Source organism: Berghia stephanieae, chromosome 11 (assembly GCF_034508935.2).
Source record: "Berghia stephanieae isolate SIO BIC M18660-M18661 chromosome 11, UCSD_Bste_1.3, whole genome shotgun sequence".
Classification (NCBI taxonomy): domain Eukaryota; kingdom Metazoa; phylum Mollusca; class Gastropoda; order Nudibranchia; family Aeolidiidae; genus Berghia; species Berghia stephanieae.
This window is the reverse complement of record NC_088370.1, coordinates 29,332,653-29,350,832: the sequence shown is the minus strand read 5'-3', so window position 1 is coordinate 29,350,832 and position 18,180 is coordinate 29,332,653. Positions and strand designations below refer to the sequence as shown.

Below are 18,180 nucleotides of genomic sequence, written 5' to 3'. Positions count from 1 at the left end.
CTTTTCTTGTATATTATACTTCAAATGACACCTTTTCTTAATAAAAAAAATTACCCCAACAGGAAATTTAGTATAATTCAAAAAAAAAAAAGAAAAAAAAAGAAAAGAAAACACGCAATCCACCAGGATATGATAGTAAATTGTCTATCAAAAGTGAGTAGTTTTCTTCGTGGGGGTGGGAGTCAACAGACTTTGGCATTTTTTGAGTGTTTTGGCATTTTTTGAGTCTTCCCCTGGCATTTTGTTGAAAAATAATCTGGCAACCCTGCTCGACTTCCTTTTTATCGATAACCAAAATGGCAGACAAGTAAGTAAAACGTCAACATTGACAATCCAATCCAATCAAATGCTAAAATTAATAGTTTATGCCATCTTTGTATTCACAAAAAATACTTTAACTGGTGGGGATACATTTAAGTCCATTTGATGGTTGATGGGCATTTTATTTTGACATAAATTGCCTCTTTTTATCAGGTTCTGCTACCTACCTACTTTCATTTTCATTAGTCGTGTAAAATAAAAGCAATTGAATCGCAACTATGTTCCTCAGTATTAAGAATATATCACATGTAGCTACTTTTTAAAACTCTCGTACAGACGCATCAGGAACCAATGGAGACGTTAAGAAAATGGTTTGCCTCTTTTTCTCTCTTCCTGCTTACCTGTACCTACTTTTTGTTTGTTGTTGGGACTGACTGGGATGTTAGTTTTAGTGACTGACGATAGATCTGGATAGGCACTTCTCTTCAACTCCAGACTCCAGTCACGGCGTCTAATCTGCACTATAAATCTGACCGTTTAGTTTCCCGCTGTTCCGAGCGCCGACGTAACCTCACCCGACAGGTAACCGGGGTCAACAGCGGTCAGCCGATATCAATTCCCAGAACGTAGATTTGACGTGCATTGGGTGATACCAATACCAATGGATGATTTCCGTACCAATTAACCTCACGATCTTCGTGACGATGCAATTCCACCCAAATGCAAAGAATTCTCGCAGACCTCCTCTTTCCATCGGTCCAATTTTTATTTCAATATCTCCAGTACTTATTCCACAAGCCGTGATTCAAATTCATCACATATTTTTCTATAACATTTAAATAAAATTACTTGTAATTACCTCAGGATTCTAAAAAAACGTTGCTATAAACTTTGGTGTGATTCACAAGGCACAAGTTTTACTACGAAATGAGGTAAGTTTCATTTACTCTTCAGTTTTCATTATTTTGTAATGATTATTTTTCCGCGGTAGGTCAGGTAATAATGATATTACCTCTTTAGCCTTGTTATTGAAACGTAATATTTCGCTGCGGTTTTATTGTTAATTGTATTTTTATTTTTTATTTTTTTCAATGATGAGTTAATTTGATTTTTAAATTGCATAATTTGAATTATCTTGCTAATGTTTAATTTTAAATGACATTGTGTGTTGGGCCTCAACTTAGCTCAACTGCTTGTTAGAATTTTCCTGCCCCCCCCCCCCCCCCCCCCCCCCCCCCCTTTCTTTCACCAAATTGGGTGAAGTATTTGGTTTTTCTTTTTCCAAATTTTATGTACGCTGTTATGTATGCATGGATATGAGAAGTAATACAGAGTGTTTTAAAACTCATTTTATTCATTAATTCACTATATCATTGCTTACATCGCTCAGTCAATTTTGAATTTTCTCTTACAGCATGGACCACACAATTGCAAGTCATAACCAAGCAGTGAATTCATTATGTAGGACATGTCGTGGTATGCTTTGTTTAACACAGAAATAGAAAAGTGCCCCCAAGAAACCATTTAAATGTTCAAATTATTCTAATAACATTCTTTTAGTCTATGGGACTGACACGGCATTGGACAAGCAAGGAGCACACTCATAATTTATGTGTAAAAAGTACACATTATAAAGCACATTGAACACACGACTCATTAGCTTCTTTGTATTTTCTCATTGCCAAGACGCTAATAATAAATAAATCAACCTTGAAACGGGTTGCACTTGCATGTTTGATATCGACAGAGTAGAATATAACAACAAACTCCAAAACGCAGGAGAGACTTTCAAATCTCATGCACGAGCCACTCACCCTCAGGGATGGTCTTATTGCCTCTGAATTGGACAGAATACCGCATTACACAACAGGCTTACCACAGCAGATCATTCATTGGCAACCACTGCCACAAATACTAACAAGAAAAAGTCTACACTTACAATTATCCAACAAACAAAGAACTGCACCCACGACCCACTCATCATTGACGACGCTTGCAGTATTGGATTAATTTTCGACAATATAAACAAGGCCCATAGTCATGTGCACAACTTTATTTCACACACAAAATCGATCAAAGCAGACACGATCCAATATATTCAAAGTGCAATAAAACATTACACGGATACATACAGAAAATATTTTCCAAACAAAATGATCCCAAAACAACACCTCCTTGAGTACCAGTGCATACCACACATCACTCAATATAAGACTTCTTGGAGAACAAGGCACAGAGACCTGTCACCAAACAACAGCAAAATTGGAAGAAAAAAAGAGCATCCAGCATTATCAATGATATGAATAAAATGCGATTTGTCATCAACGCAATTCAGTTAAAGACCAGCCCCAAACTACACTGACGAGTTTGAATGCTCGTAGCGGATATATTTGTGTTGAGGAAAAATACGTTTTTTGTGAGGAGAAGTATTTACATCTTCTCTTTACAGGCCTGTAAATTCTCAGCCGTTTGGCTGATTTCAGACTTTTGCATGATTTTCTAGAAACAGACTTTTAATCTCAGCCTTGATACCTATTTGTGTTATTTTGAACGCAAAACAAACGAATCCCCCAACCCCGTTTAGTTCTCATCTTATTTCGTTTTATTTTCTCTCTATTGTTCTATATTATAATATATTGCCATACGTCATATCGGGAAAACCCGAAAATAAGTTAATTTCGTTCCGTGGATTTTACCGTTCGTGATCTCGTGCTGAACCACGGAAGCTGATCTACTGGTCTGAAATCAGCTAATATTTTATTATAGGTATAGAGTGGCTGATTTCGCTGGGATTTCAGCCACTGTGACCTCACCAGGCCATAACCCGACTCGGCCAAGGTTGCGCATTGAATCATGGGACGGTGTGAAAGTGAGAGTTGCGGTTCCGGTAAAACTTTGTTTACAAACATTTCCAAGTAATCCTGCCCAGTTTTTGACTTTATCCATCTTTGATGATCAGAATTTCATTCTAAAAGAGTAAGCTCACAACTATATCGTTCTATTATCTTACAATTTTCAAGTGTTTATACATTGACACGATCTTTATTCATTATAATGCCTGAGACTTTCGTCGACCGCAATGCCGATATTAAGGCAATCGACGCGTCTGTGCGAAACCGTTTTAAGTGGTCGTGGCTTGAAGAGAAGGATTTGCAAGGGAATTTTCTTTCGGATTACATAAGAAAAATTACTGAAGCTGGACTTTGTTATTGTTTAATTTGTAAACGGCGTCTGAATTACGGTGGTAGAGGCAAAGCATACCTTACTCGCCATGCCCAATCTTCGTATCACAGTATTGTGTCATCAAATTGTAAGTAGATTTAGATATTCGTTATGAACTCTGTATTATTATCTAATCAATACATCCATTTTATATAAATCAGCAGGATTTTATGTTACGTTTTTTTATTTTTTGTTTTTTTTTGGGGGGGGGGGGGCTCATGCTAACATATGGCTGACATTTTTCAGCCTTTTTGCAAATTGTGCATTTACAGGCCTGTCTTTATAAAACATAAAATTCAGACAAATCCATAGCAACGTTTTTTTTTCTCTAATTTTTGAAATGTTGCACCCGCTATATTTTTTGTGTAATTTGTTACCGTTCATTGATAACTTATATTGAGAAATCTAGTAATACTATGAAAAAATAAAAAACACACAGTAAAAGTAGAAAATATAAACTTTTATACCAAGTAGTGATATTTCAACTCATTCAATATGGGTGTCTAACAGACAATAAAACAAAACATTGTTAAATTGAGTGAAACGGCAATCCCCGTTAGGTAAATTCCCTCGGTGATTGACCGCTCACCGTGACCGGGTCAGCAGGTGTCAGGAACGGGATCCCGTCTCAACTAAACTGTTGTCGTTGTGTACGCTGTGCAGTACACAAGTGGACTAGTGGCGGCACTTTCGTAGTAGGGAGCGTAATTCGACACCCGAAATTCGGGTGTATTTTATCTCCAGATAATTCGACACCCGAAACTTGGGTGTTTATTATCACCAGATAATTCGGCACAATGAAAAGTTGTGTCTCAATTTTAGTTTATTGTTATTGTCTTTGTTGTTGTTTTCTATCAATTTTGTTTATTAAAAAAAAAGAAATAATTTCGCAAATCCTTTCACTCTCGGTTTCTCTTCCCAATACACCAACTCTCTCTCTCTCTCTCTCTCTCTCTCTCTCTCTCTCTCTCTCTCTCTCTCTCTCTCTCTCTCTCTCTCTCTCTCTCTCTCTCTCTCTCTCTCTCTCTGGAATTTTTAAAAACATTGTTGTAACGGGCAATATTTATCTTTGGATTTTAAATGTTTTTCCATTGCAAAAATGAGCTCATATCATGAGACCTAAAATAGGCGGGAATTAGTGTTACCTACTAGGTCGTGCTAGCTGTCGCTCAGAAATTTTCCCCATGATTGAATGACTTTCATAATTTTACTATTGTGACAACAATATTGTTTATTTGGCAGATGATAATAATATTAATAATTATTATTATTATGGAGTGTTATTCGACACCGAAACTCGGGTGTATCTTGTCACGCACGTGCATGTTGAGAATTAGTTCCTCTCAACAACTTCCGTCGTGTGAATTTATCAGCTTTAAAAAGAAAAAAATGAAGAAACAAAGAATTCATGAATCATAGTCGAAGGACCGTGAAGTAATTAGGAATGTTCCACAGCACTACGCACAGCTCAAGGGCCGTTTATATTTGCGATGGATATATTGCCAAGGCTAAGCGATGCTTCTTAGAATTGCAGAGTCTGAACACATCCCAGTGTATTTTCACACAGCCTTCTTGAAATTATCTTTTCACATTCCAAACCTGTCGTGATCCCAATGGTAGCCAATTTTAACTGAGCCGCCGAGCGATAAATTTCACTGTTTCGTCTAAGCCAAAGTTGACCACATTTACTTGGTGGAACCTGAAAGTATGAAAAAGTTAAATGCGAAAGCCGGAAGTGCGTTATGAAGTCACCTTCAAATTGAACGTTATATGATTGCTACAAGCATATCTTGATTGCCTCATGTTGCAAAACAAACTGGTTGACGGTTTTTTCCACTGATTGGGTACCTAATTATAAGAGACAATTGTAAGTAGGCTAATTAATTTCCACATAAATTAGTTTTCTGTCATTGTTTTGCTCAAGTGAGCTTGCTGTTTACTATTCATCTTGATTCTTTGGATTTTTCTGATACGATACGAAGAGTTTCAGTGTCAGTGAGGTTCAGTTTCAGTCTCAGTCAATTTTATAGAGCTCATTTACAGGTCTAGGTATACAACTTTGCCCTGAATTTTATAATTGCGATCACTGGAATTTTGATTTACATAATTAAAATCCACCCATGAACAAAAAATCTATGGAACTTTTTCTGAGACCCATCACTCAAAAGTCCAAAAAATCTGGTCACTGCCACTGGGCCATTTATAAGCTCACTCCTGGAGTACCAAATGAACATTTACTAAAAATAACCTAAGATAAGTTCAAATAGATTTCAAGATGTAAACGAATAATCAAGTCCAGTTAAAGAAGTGGGGAAATTTTCATTGATTGGATCGAGGTTACAAAACAAAACACTATCTTATCAAGTTTCAGACTTGAAGGAAAAATTGAAACGTTCAAAATCTTCATTCTCAGTCACACACCAAGTGTTACAATCATCCCTCTTTCTTTCCTCAAACTAACACACTCTCATTCAACTTCAAGCCATTCGCGACAAACTGTCGTTTTGAACAGAAAATATAGTGTTCAGTTCACTGAAGGGAAAAACTGGTTTTCAGGTCAGGAGAGCGCTTTCTACTGCAAATTGTGATTTTGCTGTGAAAATACTATTTGCAGTATAACTTCAAATAAGCACTCCGAATTGGGTTTATCCAGAGCCGAGTCTCAAGGTCGTTTTTAATTTGGTATTAATGGTTGAGGGTAGAGGAACAATGTTTTTGGTCTCCCTATACAAAATATTTCCAGATAACACCGATGTTTTGGTCTCCCTACCTGTTTTGGCTAGACAGGCTTCGATTTGATTTCACAACCTAGATCTTTTCATTTATGGAGCTACACATATCTTCATTTAAATTTGTCAAGACAATTTTTTTTGTCTTTTTTTTTTTTTTTTTTTTTTTTTCCTCGTAATAGTATTATCATGCCAACACAATTTAGAAGAAGAAAAAAAATTATGCTAGAAATTATTGTTATATTACAACAACAACATCAAAAAAGTACTTGCCCATCCATTTGGTCATCCTGAAAGTTTCATTGATTTATCTCTCCTTATCCCAGTTGGATATAATTTTTAAAACTGAAATCACACCAATTTTGAAATGTTTCCAAACTGCTTAGCACAGGGCATTTCCATCAGAGGCATAGGGTTCAGCAGGTTAAGGGTTAAATCCATCATTTGTCATGCTCTTTTTTTTAACAATGCAAATTTATTTGTGATGAATTATAGTAAGATCAAAAAATTCCCAGATTGGTGTGAGATGGATTGTTGACTGTGGTGGCATGAACTAAAAAGTTTACATGCTTTAAACATATTTAAGTTGAACTATCTTTTATATTTTATTACTTAGAAAACCTGCAACAAAGGCTCCTGCCACAGATAAGGCTGCTGCCAAACCCAAAGTTCCAGAGACTTTGTTGAAGAGAAGGAAGACAGCTGAGAAAAATAAGTTCCAGCTTGCCAAACTAGCACTTAAAAATAAGAAGGTAAGTTTTAAAATTTAAAGGGCGTTTTGGCTGTCGTGTATCCATATTAACTACAACAGAGGTGCCAAACAACCCTTGCAACTGTGAATCTCCTTTCTTTAGGCACTTAAATGTAAATTAAATTTTCTAATGACTGTATAACAACCTTATTTATAATGATTGATAAAACCGTTTGTATTTTGCAGATATTTTATAGAGGCAGAGTTATTCTATACCATGCCCTTAAAACACAAAAATTACAACATTTATCAGTCCATATCTTGGCTTCAGTACCAACGGGGGATTTTCCTGAAACACTTGTGTGAAATGGCGTTGCTTTGGTGGATTTTGAAATGCTATGCAGTATAATGGAAAGCTCAAAGGCTATCCTGGAAGTTGATAGTTGGGTATGGTACACAGCTGCCAACCTACCGCAAAAAATGTGGAATTGTACGCATTTTCAGCGATTATACGCTTGTACGCATTTCCCCCCCAAGATTGTACCCATTTTCAGTGTACAGAGTCCCTTCAGTTTTCTTTTGTTGTAATAGCCCGGATGCTCATATCGCTGTTATCTTCAGCTTGCTGGATCATTCAAATTTATAAATGTAGAAAGTATATCTAGATCTCTAGATCAAGAATCTAGGTCAGTTCAGTATTGAGTTTGTGTTTAGAGATCCTTCTTCTTACTTTCACAATGATTAGTTTCCGTCGATTTCAGGATTGTACCCATTTTTATGAAATCTCCCTCATTTTGAGGTCCCATTGTACACATTCTCATCAGATGGGGTTGGCAGCTCTGATGGTATCATTAGAAAGGAAAATGGTTGAATTTTATATTGTTTTTTCTTTTTCTTTTTTTTTTAGATCAGATAATAAACGTTTTTTTAGGACTAAAAAAATTGTGGCCCTCTAAAATTTAGCTATTTTTCCGTTATGATATGTTCTAAATAAATTTAAAGATGAAAACAGGACTTTTACAAAAGAATAGAGCAGTCACTTGGTCGGTTAAATAAACAATTGAAACAAGTCATGGTTTCTTGCCGCTAGCTTTCACACAGATTAATGGGGGAGCTGAGGCGCATATTCGTTCAGTCAGGGTGTCCAGGCAAGTCGGATAAGTCGGTTTTTGGTCGGATGGCCGTTGGTCGGTCGGATAAGTCGGATTTTGGTCGGATAACAGATCTGTAGGTCGGATAAATCAAAATTTGGTCGGTAAAATTGACGCAGGTTGGCAGTTGCAAATATCAGATCAGAGAAAATATCAGAGCCTAGAAGGCTATTAACATTGAAAATGCTCGCTTTGAAGGCAAATAAATAAAAAATTAAATAAAACAATTGTGAGTAAAACTCCAACAATCATACTAGCCATTCCTATAACACGAAACACTCAACGGATATTGGTGCCTCTATGAATCTATTCGGTTTAGCGGCACATGTATTGGTTTGCATTAATGCAGGGATAAGGGATGAAGGGAGTCGGCATGTGAAGATGAAACAAACGATGACGTAGTACATAGGAGTGTCACGATGACGCTGGTGCTTGTCGTGCAGGTGTTATTAACCCCTTAACAGAACGCTGATTTTTTTTTTTTTTTTTTTTAATGTTTCATCTCTATTATTTTTAATGGAGAATAAACAGTTTTTACCTAGAGAGCAGTAATATTGCGACTCAGATTTCAATTATCTATAATTGCATTGCAGTTACTAGTCTTTTGATGAAAACGGTGATTTTGTGTTGGGTCAAAGTAAGATCGAATTACGCCTTTAAAGGGGTACATTTTTAAGCGGGTTTATAAATTTAATTTTTTTTTTTTAATTTTTTTTTTTTTGGTGCGTGTTGGTGCAATTAATCCTTTACCAGTGGCACAGATTTTTTTGTTTTCAAATAATAGTTTCCCTTTATATTATTATTAATTCAGAATAAATCGTTTATACATCAAGAGCAGTAAAAATGGCTCGGGCTTCAGTCAAACTAGGTATATAATTGCATTGTCATTACTGTCTTTGATGAAAACTGCTAGATCAAAGTAAGATTGGCGGGTGGTTGGATGGGAGCATCACCCTTGAATCATATACCTATGATGTTCGCATGGGTGTACGATCCGATAGTGATGTCGTTTCTTCTTTTCCTTACTAGCCTATCCTGTTTCTTTGGTTTGTGATTGTATTTTTGACAGGGGATATTTTTTTTCCTGTAAATCCTCTGCCTGTTTGTTCTGGGTTATTTATAATTTAGCTTATGATATCTTTAGGTTATGATTTTGATTGACATTTGTACTATTTTTGTTAGATTGCTTGTTTTTTTGTTTCAGCGGTCTCTCATATAACCTCAATTGTGTTGGAAGAGACCTAAAGCAACAAACAAAAAAAAAAAAAAAAAAAAAGTAAGATTGAAATTCGCCTTTGAAAGGTTAAGTTGTTGGGGGTTAATTTTCGATTTTATTTTTACAAACTCGGCTTTGTTGTTTTGTTTTGTTTTTTGTTTTTTTGTTCTTTTTTGGGGGGGGGGGGGGGGGGGGGGGTTGGTTACTGTCTGGCAAGCAGATTACTGTACACATATGCACACATAATAAGAGGCATCTAGGTCACAAAACAAGGCATCTAGGGCTCGTTTGTGTTATAACAGGAAACCAGGTCGAGAGAGATTCTTACAAAACAGGGTTCTCGCGGCCTCCTTAAATTCACCACCACCACTACATCGCCATCCCTACCACCACTATTGCAACCACCACCACATCACCGTCCCTACCACCACCACCACATCGCCATCCCTACTACCACTAGCCCTACTGCAACCACCACCACATCACCATCCCTACCACCACCACATCACCATCCCTACCACCACCACATCGCCATCCCTACCACCACTACTGCAACCACCACATCGCCACCCCTACCACCACTACTGCAACCACCACATCGCCACCCCTACCACCACTACTGCAACCACCACCACATCGCCACCCCTACCACCACTACTGCAACCACCACCACATCGCCACCCCTACCACCACTACTGCAACCACCACCACATCGTCATCCTCACCACCACCACATCACCATCCCTACAACCACTACTGCAACCACCACCACATCACCATCCCTACTTTCACCACTACTGCAACCACCACCACATCGCCATCCCTACCACCACTACTAGTACAACAACCACCACATCACCATCCATACAACCACTACTACAACCACCACATCACCATCCTTACCACCACTACTCCAACAACCAACATATCACCAACCTTACTACAACAACCACCACCACTTCTACAACACCACCACATCATCATCCCTATCACCATTACTGCAACCACCACCACATCATCATCTTTGTCACCACTACTACAATCACCATCACATCACCATCCCTACCACCACTACTACTACAACCACCACCACATCACCATCCCTATCACCACTACTACAACCACCACCATCACATCATCCCTACCACCGCACATCACCACTTCTACTAAAAACGCCACTATCATATTACCATCCCTACCACCTTTATTACGACCACCACTACATCACCATCTCTAATGCCACTACTACAACCACCACATCACTTCAGATTTTGGAAAAAATATAGATGAGAAAATGGCAGCAAGGACAGAGCATTTGAATACCATGAAATTTATTGTTCAATCAAATGCATTGATATCTTCAAATAAGTTGAAGTAGAAACAGTAGTTAAGGAGCTGAGTTGTCCTCACTAGCGGAGAAACTTAAGCGTCAAAGGGATAATTATTTTAATCCTTGAATTGAAAAAAAATCGCCATGAAAGCTCATTGAATTTCAAAATGCAATTGCTGTAGGAACCCTGATAAAAGAGAGCAATTCTTGCTACAGCTCTGCCATACACCAATCAAAGGATTGATAGGTACTTTAATAAAAATGGACAACTTGACCAATGTCCAGACTTGAAGAAACTAATAATTCTTATTTTGATATTGTCTCATTGCAATGCAGATGACGAAAGCAGATTTTTGATCAACAAGAAGACCACAATAATAGAAAACCTTGTTGAAGAGTCATTGATAGCAAGACACTTTACTTGCCAACTCATTAATGGAGAGAAAGTTTCTGGGGTGTTGAAATCCCCTGACCTACTGAAATCATGCAGCAAAGAATGGCTCTGGTATTCTAATGCCCTGAAAGAGAAGAAAGAGAGCTGGGATATTCTGTAAAAAGAGGCCACCAGAAATAGAAAATAATAGGATGAAGTGATGCAGCTAAAGACCAAAAAAAAAAAGAAAGAAAGATACTTCAAAATGCCATTATAATCTGATCAAAACTGCAGATAACTTTGTTGAAAAAGCCGAAAAGTCATCCTCAACAATGTAGCATGATCTTTTGGTCAGGGGCAATGTATATAGGAGAGGCTGAAAATGTAGAAATAAGGATGTTCTTGCTTGAGAAATAGCAAGGAAAGAAAAGTAGTTAGGCTAGAAGTCTAAAAGCCTAGTCTGCCATTGTTTATATAAGATAATAGAATCTAAAAACTGATTGTGTAAATAAAATAGAATATTTTAGTGTGTGTGTATAATGTGAAGGTAGGCCCAATATTATTTCTTGATATGAGTAACCAAAATTTCTGAGCTACTTGGCATAGTCAGTCTCGAGCCATAATGTCCTGAATTGTTCTTGCTTTGAAATTCCCTCAAATGGTAAGATTGATAGTATTATAAGTAAATGTCTGGGAATTTGCGACTTCGTGTCATTTTGTAATGTCCGATTGCGATAAATTGTGGTAGGATTTTTGCTTGGGCTGGTAGGATTTTTTAATGTCTCCGATACCTGGACACCCTGTCAGTGACTACTTTTATGTTGAAACATTGCAGAACCTTGTTTTTGTTTTTAGCCACTTTAACACATTTTCACTGCATCTGATTGATTCAGATTTCATTTTAAAATGCAGAAATGATACTTACCATGACTTTAGAAATGTTACCTAGAACACCAAAGTTTTAGTAAGGTTAATATAATCAAAATGACGTCAAGTTATTGGACCCTGAATAGGTGGAATGGATTTCTGAATAGAACTGCAATGATTTAAACAAAACTAATTTACATTCTTTTTTATACATTGTCTGCCTCTTAACCCACCTTGTAAAAAGCCCACTTTGCATGGTTCCTCTCTATTATTGGGCAACAATTTTTATTAAACCTGCCACCCCACTCCAGGACACAAAAGAAAGTTGATCTTTATTCTGTTAAAAACTGACTTTTGGGGAATTTTGTTTGGACAAAAGCTTTACTCCTTCAAAAGTCTGTTTTACTCCCCCACTTCCCCTCGTCTTTGCCTAATACTACATCCAGCTGATATGCTAGTGCTTTTATCACCCAATTGGTGGGTTAATAGGTGGGACCATTGTAGATTAATCTGAACTTCAATCAGTTGTCAAGAGGGCCATATGATGATTGGATTGTTGAGATTATAGAAAATAAGTTCTGAGGTCGACCATCTGTGCCTAATTATGCAATTATTCATCATGATTTCAGAAAGCTAATCTTAAGAGGAGAGTTATCTTTAAGCGTGCTGAGAAGTATGCTAAGGAATACAGATTGAAGGAACGTGAGGGAATTCGTCTGGCCAGGGAGGCAAAGAAACACGATAACTTCTACGTTCCCCCGGAGCCCAAGTTGGCCTTTGTTATTAGGATTACTGGGTGAGTTCCACATGTCTTCACTTTTGTTATTTCATGAACTCGAACTTAGCTTCTTTTTCACTGCAAATTTCAGCTTTTATCACATTAATTTGGAAAAAGATCCACAATAAATTTTGAAATATTGTAACTGCAGTGAGTTCCAGAATTTCTGAATCTCTCTTCTCTCTCTCACTCACTCTTTTCCTCTTTCTTTTTCACCTTCCCTTTCTTTCTCTCTGCTTCCAGACCTGCAACCATCCCTGATTGTCTGGGACAGTCCCGAATTTAAATTTTGGGGAAAAGCAAAAAAAAAAAAATGCGATTTAAAAAAATATTTTTTTTACGTCAGGCAATTTTGTTTGGCCTTTTCAGGAAATCTTTACAAGATTAATCAGCCCTTCGGTCATTTGGGGGTGTGAAAGTGACATTCTGAAAATTGATTATACTTATGAAAAGAATCAGCTGTTGGACAAGATCTAGATCTAGGGAGTTTTGCAAATGATTTGTTGAAAAATCTTAATAGAAAGAACAGAGCAGAAGTCTTTAATAATGCAGGGAGTTTCTTCATCAAGATCTGGTTTATATGAGGACCAGCTTCCCCCTCAAATCAGACATTTTTTTTCTTTTCTTTTTTTCTCCTATTTGTTCGGTTGCATGTAATTTCCAAGCAACTTATATAAGAATGCAATTTACAGCTACGTTATACGACTTCTGTTTGCTTAGACCGCCAACGCAGGTGGCCACAGCATTCAGGCACAATCGCAGTAGGGTGTTCCTAATTCCATATTCCAAAGATTTGGCAGGTCTGTGTTTCTCTCTTTCTGTCGTTTTCTTTTAGGTGCTTGATATGGGTAGGTCAAGCAGCTCTTTTCTTTAGTCTTAGTATTTTGTCCGTGCCAGACGTCTTTATCTGGAAGACGGCATTGCCGGATCGTCTGAGTCAGTCTCCAGTGTGGGTGAGCCCTTTACCTCTTTATCCAGTGAGGACCAGGATAAAGCAATAAAATAAAATCAATTTTGACTTGTTGTTATCATCCTTAACTATAATCTCATATCATTTACTGAAAAATAAGTATATAATTTTTTGTATTCAAAATAAAATGGAGTGATGTATTCAGATAAGGGTCAGTGGATGTGTTTGGGTATAAGTTAAGTAAATTTTTGCCCCCTGAATTGGCAACCCTGTATGGGTTAATCAAGGTTGTGTTAATGGACAATGTTGAAATAAGGGGACTGCCCTTCAATTAAGCACGTCACTGGTAAAATGAGACACAATCACTGCTATTTTATGTACAAATCTCTTGGGATTCTTGATTTGAGGTGGGAATTTTTTCCCCCCCTCTGGTTAAATCTTTAATACAAGATTATTATTTTTTAGACAGATCTGTTCAATTTCTTTTATAAATCCTCACCAGATCATAATCCAAGTTGGGATAAATACTCACCAGATCATAATCCAAGTTGGGAACTAAAGTTGACATAGACAATGGAGACTGTTTACTTTTAAATTTTAACATATTCAGACCAGGACAATAAAGAATTTAAACTTTTGATTCAAGATTCAAATGAAAAATATCTTAGTCTTGTGATTAGATCCTCAGCTGATTTGGAAATTTACTTGTCAGTCAGTGTTTATGAAATGTGTATTTTTTATTCTTTTTGTTGTTTCAAAGTGTCAACCACCTCCACCCACGTCCCAGGAAGATCCTGCAACTGTTCCGTCTTAGACAACTTCACAATGGTGTATTTGTCAAGCTGAACAAGGCAACCTTGAACATGTTGAAGCTAATTGAGCCATATGTAGCTTGGGGGTAAGTAAAGCTCTAGAATTTCAAGTTGGTTTAAAACTCAAAATAATGATGTGCAGAAATAAGGTAAACCACAAAGAAAGGTAAAATGAAAGCTCTTTCTCTAGGATATGCAGGTTAGTTTATCTGAAGAAGAAAAGGATTTATTAGGTTGAAAGTGACTACCGCTAGTAGAGGCAAAAGGTTTGATTAGTTCTATGATTTTCAGCTCCAATGATATGTCACAGTGTATATTTATCATTTTTTTACATACTCAGTGCTACTAGTGGTATAGTTATAAAAGCCCACACTGTTTATCATTTTTTGTAGTATTTAAAATTGGGCAAAAGCAATTGCCTTATTATTAGGACCCTTTTTATTGTAACATACAGTGGAACCTCAGTATAACAGTTACGATTTTTTTTCTGTCCACTGACCAGTGATTGGGTTTGTTGGACATGACGGATAGTAATTTGTGTTTGGCCCAAGGGTAGTAAGCAATTGCTATAGTCCGCTTCACGCTATAGAAACCTGGGTAAATTCCGGCTTCATGGGTCATAAATATCACTAAATCAAAAACAATCCTTGAGGATTTCATGAAGTTATCTTGTGTAGTTTAGGAATTGCAGTGTTTTTCCTGAACTACCCTATATTTACTTGTAACAGAATGTTTTAAAAAATGCTTGGCAAAGGCCTTGCAGTCGACCCCAAAATGGCTGGCAACGTAAGGGTAAATTTGATAGGTATTTTTCGTGTCCTTTTACTTTCAGTCAACTTTTCATTTTAATGACTACAAATTTCAATGATTATGATACAAAATCATTTTTCCCACCTTGTAATGAAACTGCCACAAGGTTTTGTTTTTTTGTAAACTGTATGATAAAGATTGTTTTCATTTTATTTATTTATTTATTTATTTTTTGTTTTGTTTTGTTTTCCAGAGTCCCTAACCTCAAAACTGTCCGTGAATTGATATACAAGAGAGGATATGCAAAGATTAATGGTGACAGGAAACCACTCACTGACAATGCCATGATTGAAAAAGTTCTTGGTAAGACATTCATCTATATCTGAGCAGTGGTTTATGGATGAAATATTGCAGTTCATGCAATAGAAGACATTGAAAGGATTAATAAGTCCAATAATCATACATGCCAAATACCCCGCTACAATCTTATTTATCCAGGGGGGTTTTTTTTCTTCTCAAATTTACGTGCCAAGTCCAACATTTATGATCATCTCATTATATAATAGATAAGTAATATTGTAGGTTTTAGAAATGTTTATGGTTGAAAGGATATTTACAACATATTCTTTATTATAATTTAAATAATATGTTATGCTTTGAATAGTTGTATGTATAATAGTATTAGTACGATATAATTTGTCAGGTCTCCTCCTATTTACTACAGATTTAATTTTAGGGGTCAAATAAGGATATTTCTTTTACCAGTCCGCATGATTTAATTAACAATTTTTTTAAAGGAAAAATTGGTCAAAATATGGCTGTTTTGTTGTGTTTGCTTGTCAATTTGATCTACTCCTTATCAATTCTTAATCACTCTAAAATTATAATTTATCAGTTTAGATAAGGGTGCAATTTATGCATTTAGGTTGAAGATTCCTCCCTGGGTGGGGATCCTGACCTCTCATAGTGGGCAGGGAGGTATATGCTGTGTCTTCTATCCCCCCATACCCGTTTCCCAATTGTTTCCTGTCATTGTCTTGGAATGAGATTACTTAGTTTTGTGCTGATCCTTGCCGGAGCTCCTTGGCTGGGAGGGAAACAGTCGAATGTATAGTTATAGTTTTGGGAGATGATATTTTTTTCCTTGTAAATCATCTCTGTTATGCATTGTATTATGTTTAGTTTACATATTATATTATATGATTGTTTATGTATTATATATGATTTGTAAACATTTGAGTGTATTCCTCTTAGTTGGGACCTGTACTTGTGTCTGGATGAGACTTTTAGATGATCTCAAACTAAGTACATTGGTGGTATGCTCTTGGAATCTACATCTGATCCCTATTTATTCCCAGTTCCCCTATGTCTTACTTTTTCTTGGGTGCTTTAATTGTAATTCTATAACTTTTTACTATCCCATTTTCTTCCTTTTTACTGGCGCTGATATAACCTAAATGTGTTGCAAGCGCCGTAAAACCCTTAAAAACAAAAAAAAACAACAAGATTCTTCCCTCCCCCCCCTCCCTATAATTTGGATTTTTCTTTTTTAAATCCAGATTACTTGTCTTTCTTTGTGACAAGCAAGCATTTCTTAACTTTTTGTGTTCAAATTGTGAATGAATATTACTCTTTTAATCTCCAGGCAAAAGGAACATTATCTGCATGGAGGACCTTATTCATGAGGTCTTCACTGTTGGAGAGAACTTCAAATATGCCACCAACTTCCTCTGGCCATTTAAACTGAGCTCTCCCCTTGGTGGATTCCGCTGCAAGCGCAATCACTTCAATGATGGTGGTGACTTTGGGTACAGGGATAACAAGATCAACTGCTTGGTCAGGCAGATGATTTAAGGAACAAGAATACAAGTCTATATAGAAAGAAAAAACTTCTGTCGATTGGGAAAGAATTTAAGAAGGAGCATTGGTGTGGAGAATTTTCCACTCTGAGCTTGTTTTGCTTAAAATTAAAAAAATGAAAAATACCGTCAGTCTTTTGTTTTGTTTATTTACACTTTCCTCACATTTTTTCAAATCATTTTGTTTAACCTCTATGTTAAAAATTGTATGAAATCTTTCTTGAGAATGAATGGTGCAGATGTAAGATTCAGGAGTCTAGATATGGATGTCTCATTTATGGGAATTCGTGTCAAAAAGTCAAAATTGTCTTCACTGATGTGATCATTGTTATGCCCATCAACTCATTTTCTGCCTCATATACTAACTCCCAAGGCTGAGCTCTAGCAGCGCCTCCATATCTATTTTGGACATCAGTCATCCTATCTCCTGTTGCTGTTTTTGTACTTCTGTGGGGGATCTCATAATAAGGTCCACCCCTGCATTCTCTTGGTCCCTTCCTCCTTTGAGCAATTAAATATTGAGTCAAATAGATTGTCCTGTTTTATTACGTGTCCTTAGTATTAGAGATTTGCAGTACACTCCAGCTTATGTTCATACAGTAATTTTCTACATAAAATTTTTTTAACCCAAAAACTTTGTAATGCCTGTCTGATAAAATGATACCTTTATGAAAGGTCTTCGATTTCTCTGAGGGTTTACAATTAATTATATATCGGAATATGATCTCCATTGTCTAGTCTTACTTTTTACGACTACCACAAAGTTCACTTTTCATGATCTAAATCTAAAACCAACCAAAATGTATTCTCAGCGACTTAGCAAAGGCGCAAATTTTACACACGCAAAGCGATGATCTTGACAGACATCAAGTCATCCTCTTTGGGTGGTTTGTAGATATTACTGGAATGGTGATCTTAACCTCCCCCCTCGTATTATTCCTCCCTTTCTATTGGCTTTCACTTTCTGGCTTAGTTCTGGAATATGGGTGGGGTCTTTTGACCTCATACTGGGCAGTTAATTTGCTGTGTCCTCTATCCCCCTATATGTTTTTTTTTTTGTCTTGGAATGGGATTACTTGGTTCTATCCTGGCCCTTGACTGAGAGGGATGCAGCTAAATCTAGGTTTCTGACCTCCCATAGTGGGCAGGGAGGTAGGACTTGCTGTGTCTTCTATCCCCCTGTATCGGTTTTGCAATTGCTTCTGTTCTTGTCTTGGCATGGGATTACTTG

General features: G+C 36.8%; 1 protein-coding gene across 1 annotated transcript; it reads left to right on the top strand.

Annotated features, from left to right (window-relative positions):
• The first annotated feature begins 252 nt into the window (after window positions 1-252).
• LOC144956681 (large ribosomal subunit protein uL30-like) lies at window positions 253-17,076 on the top strand. Its single transcript, XM_078887337.1, has 6 exons — window positions 253-307; window positions 6,829-6,964; window positions 12,470-12,636; window positions 14,289-14,426; window positions 15,344-15,453; window positions 16,736-17,076. The coding sequence occupies exons 1-6, from the start codon at window positions 297-299 to the stop codon at window positions 16,942-16,944; spliced, it is 771 nt and encodes a 256-aa protein (XP_078743463.1). The 5' UTR covers window positions 253-296; the 3' UTR covers window positions 16,945-17,076.
• Window positions 17,077-18,180: the final 1,104 nt, after the last annotated feature.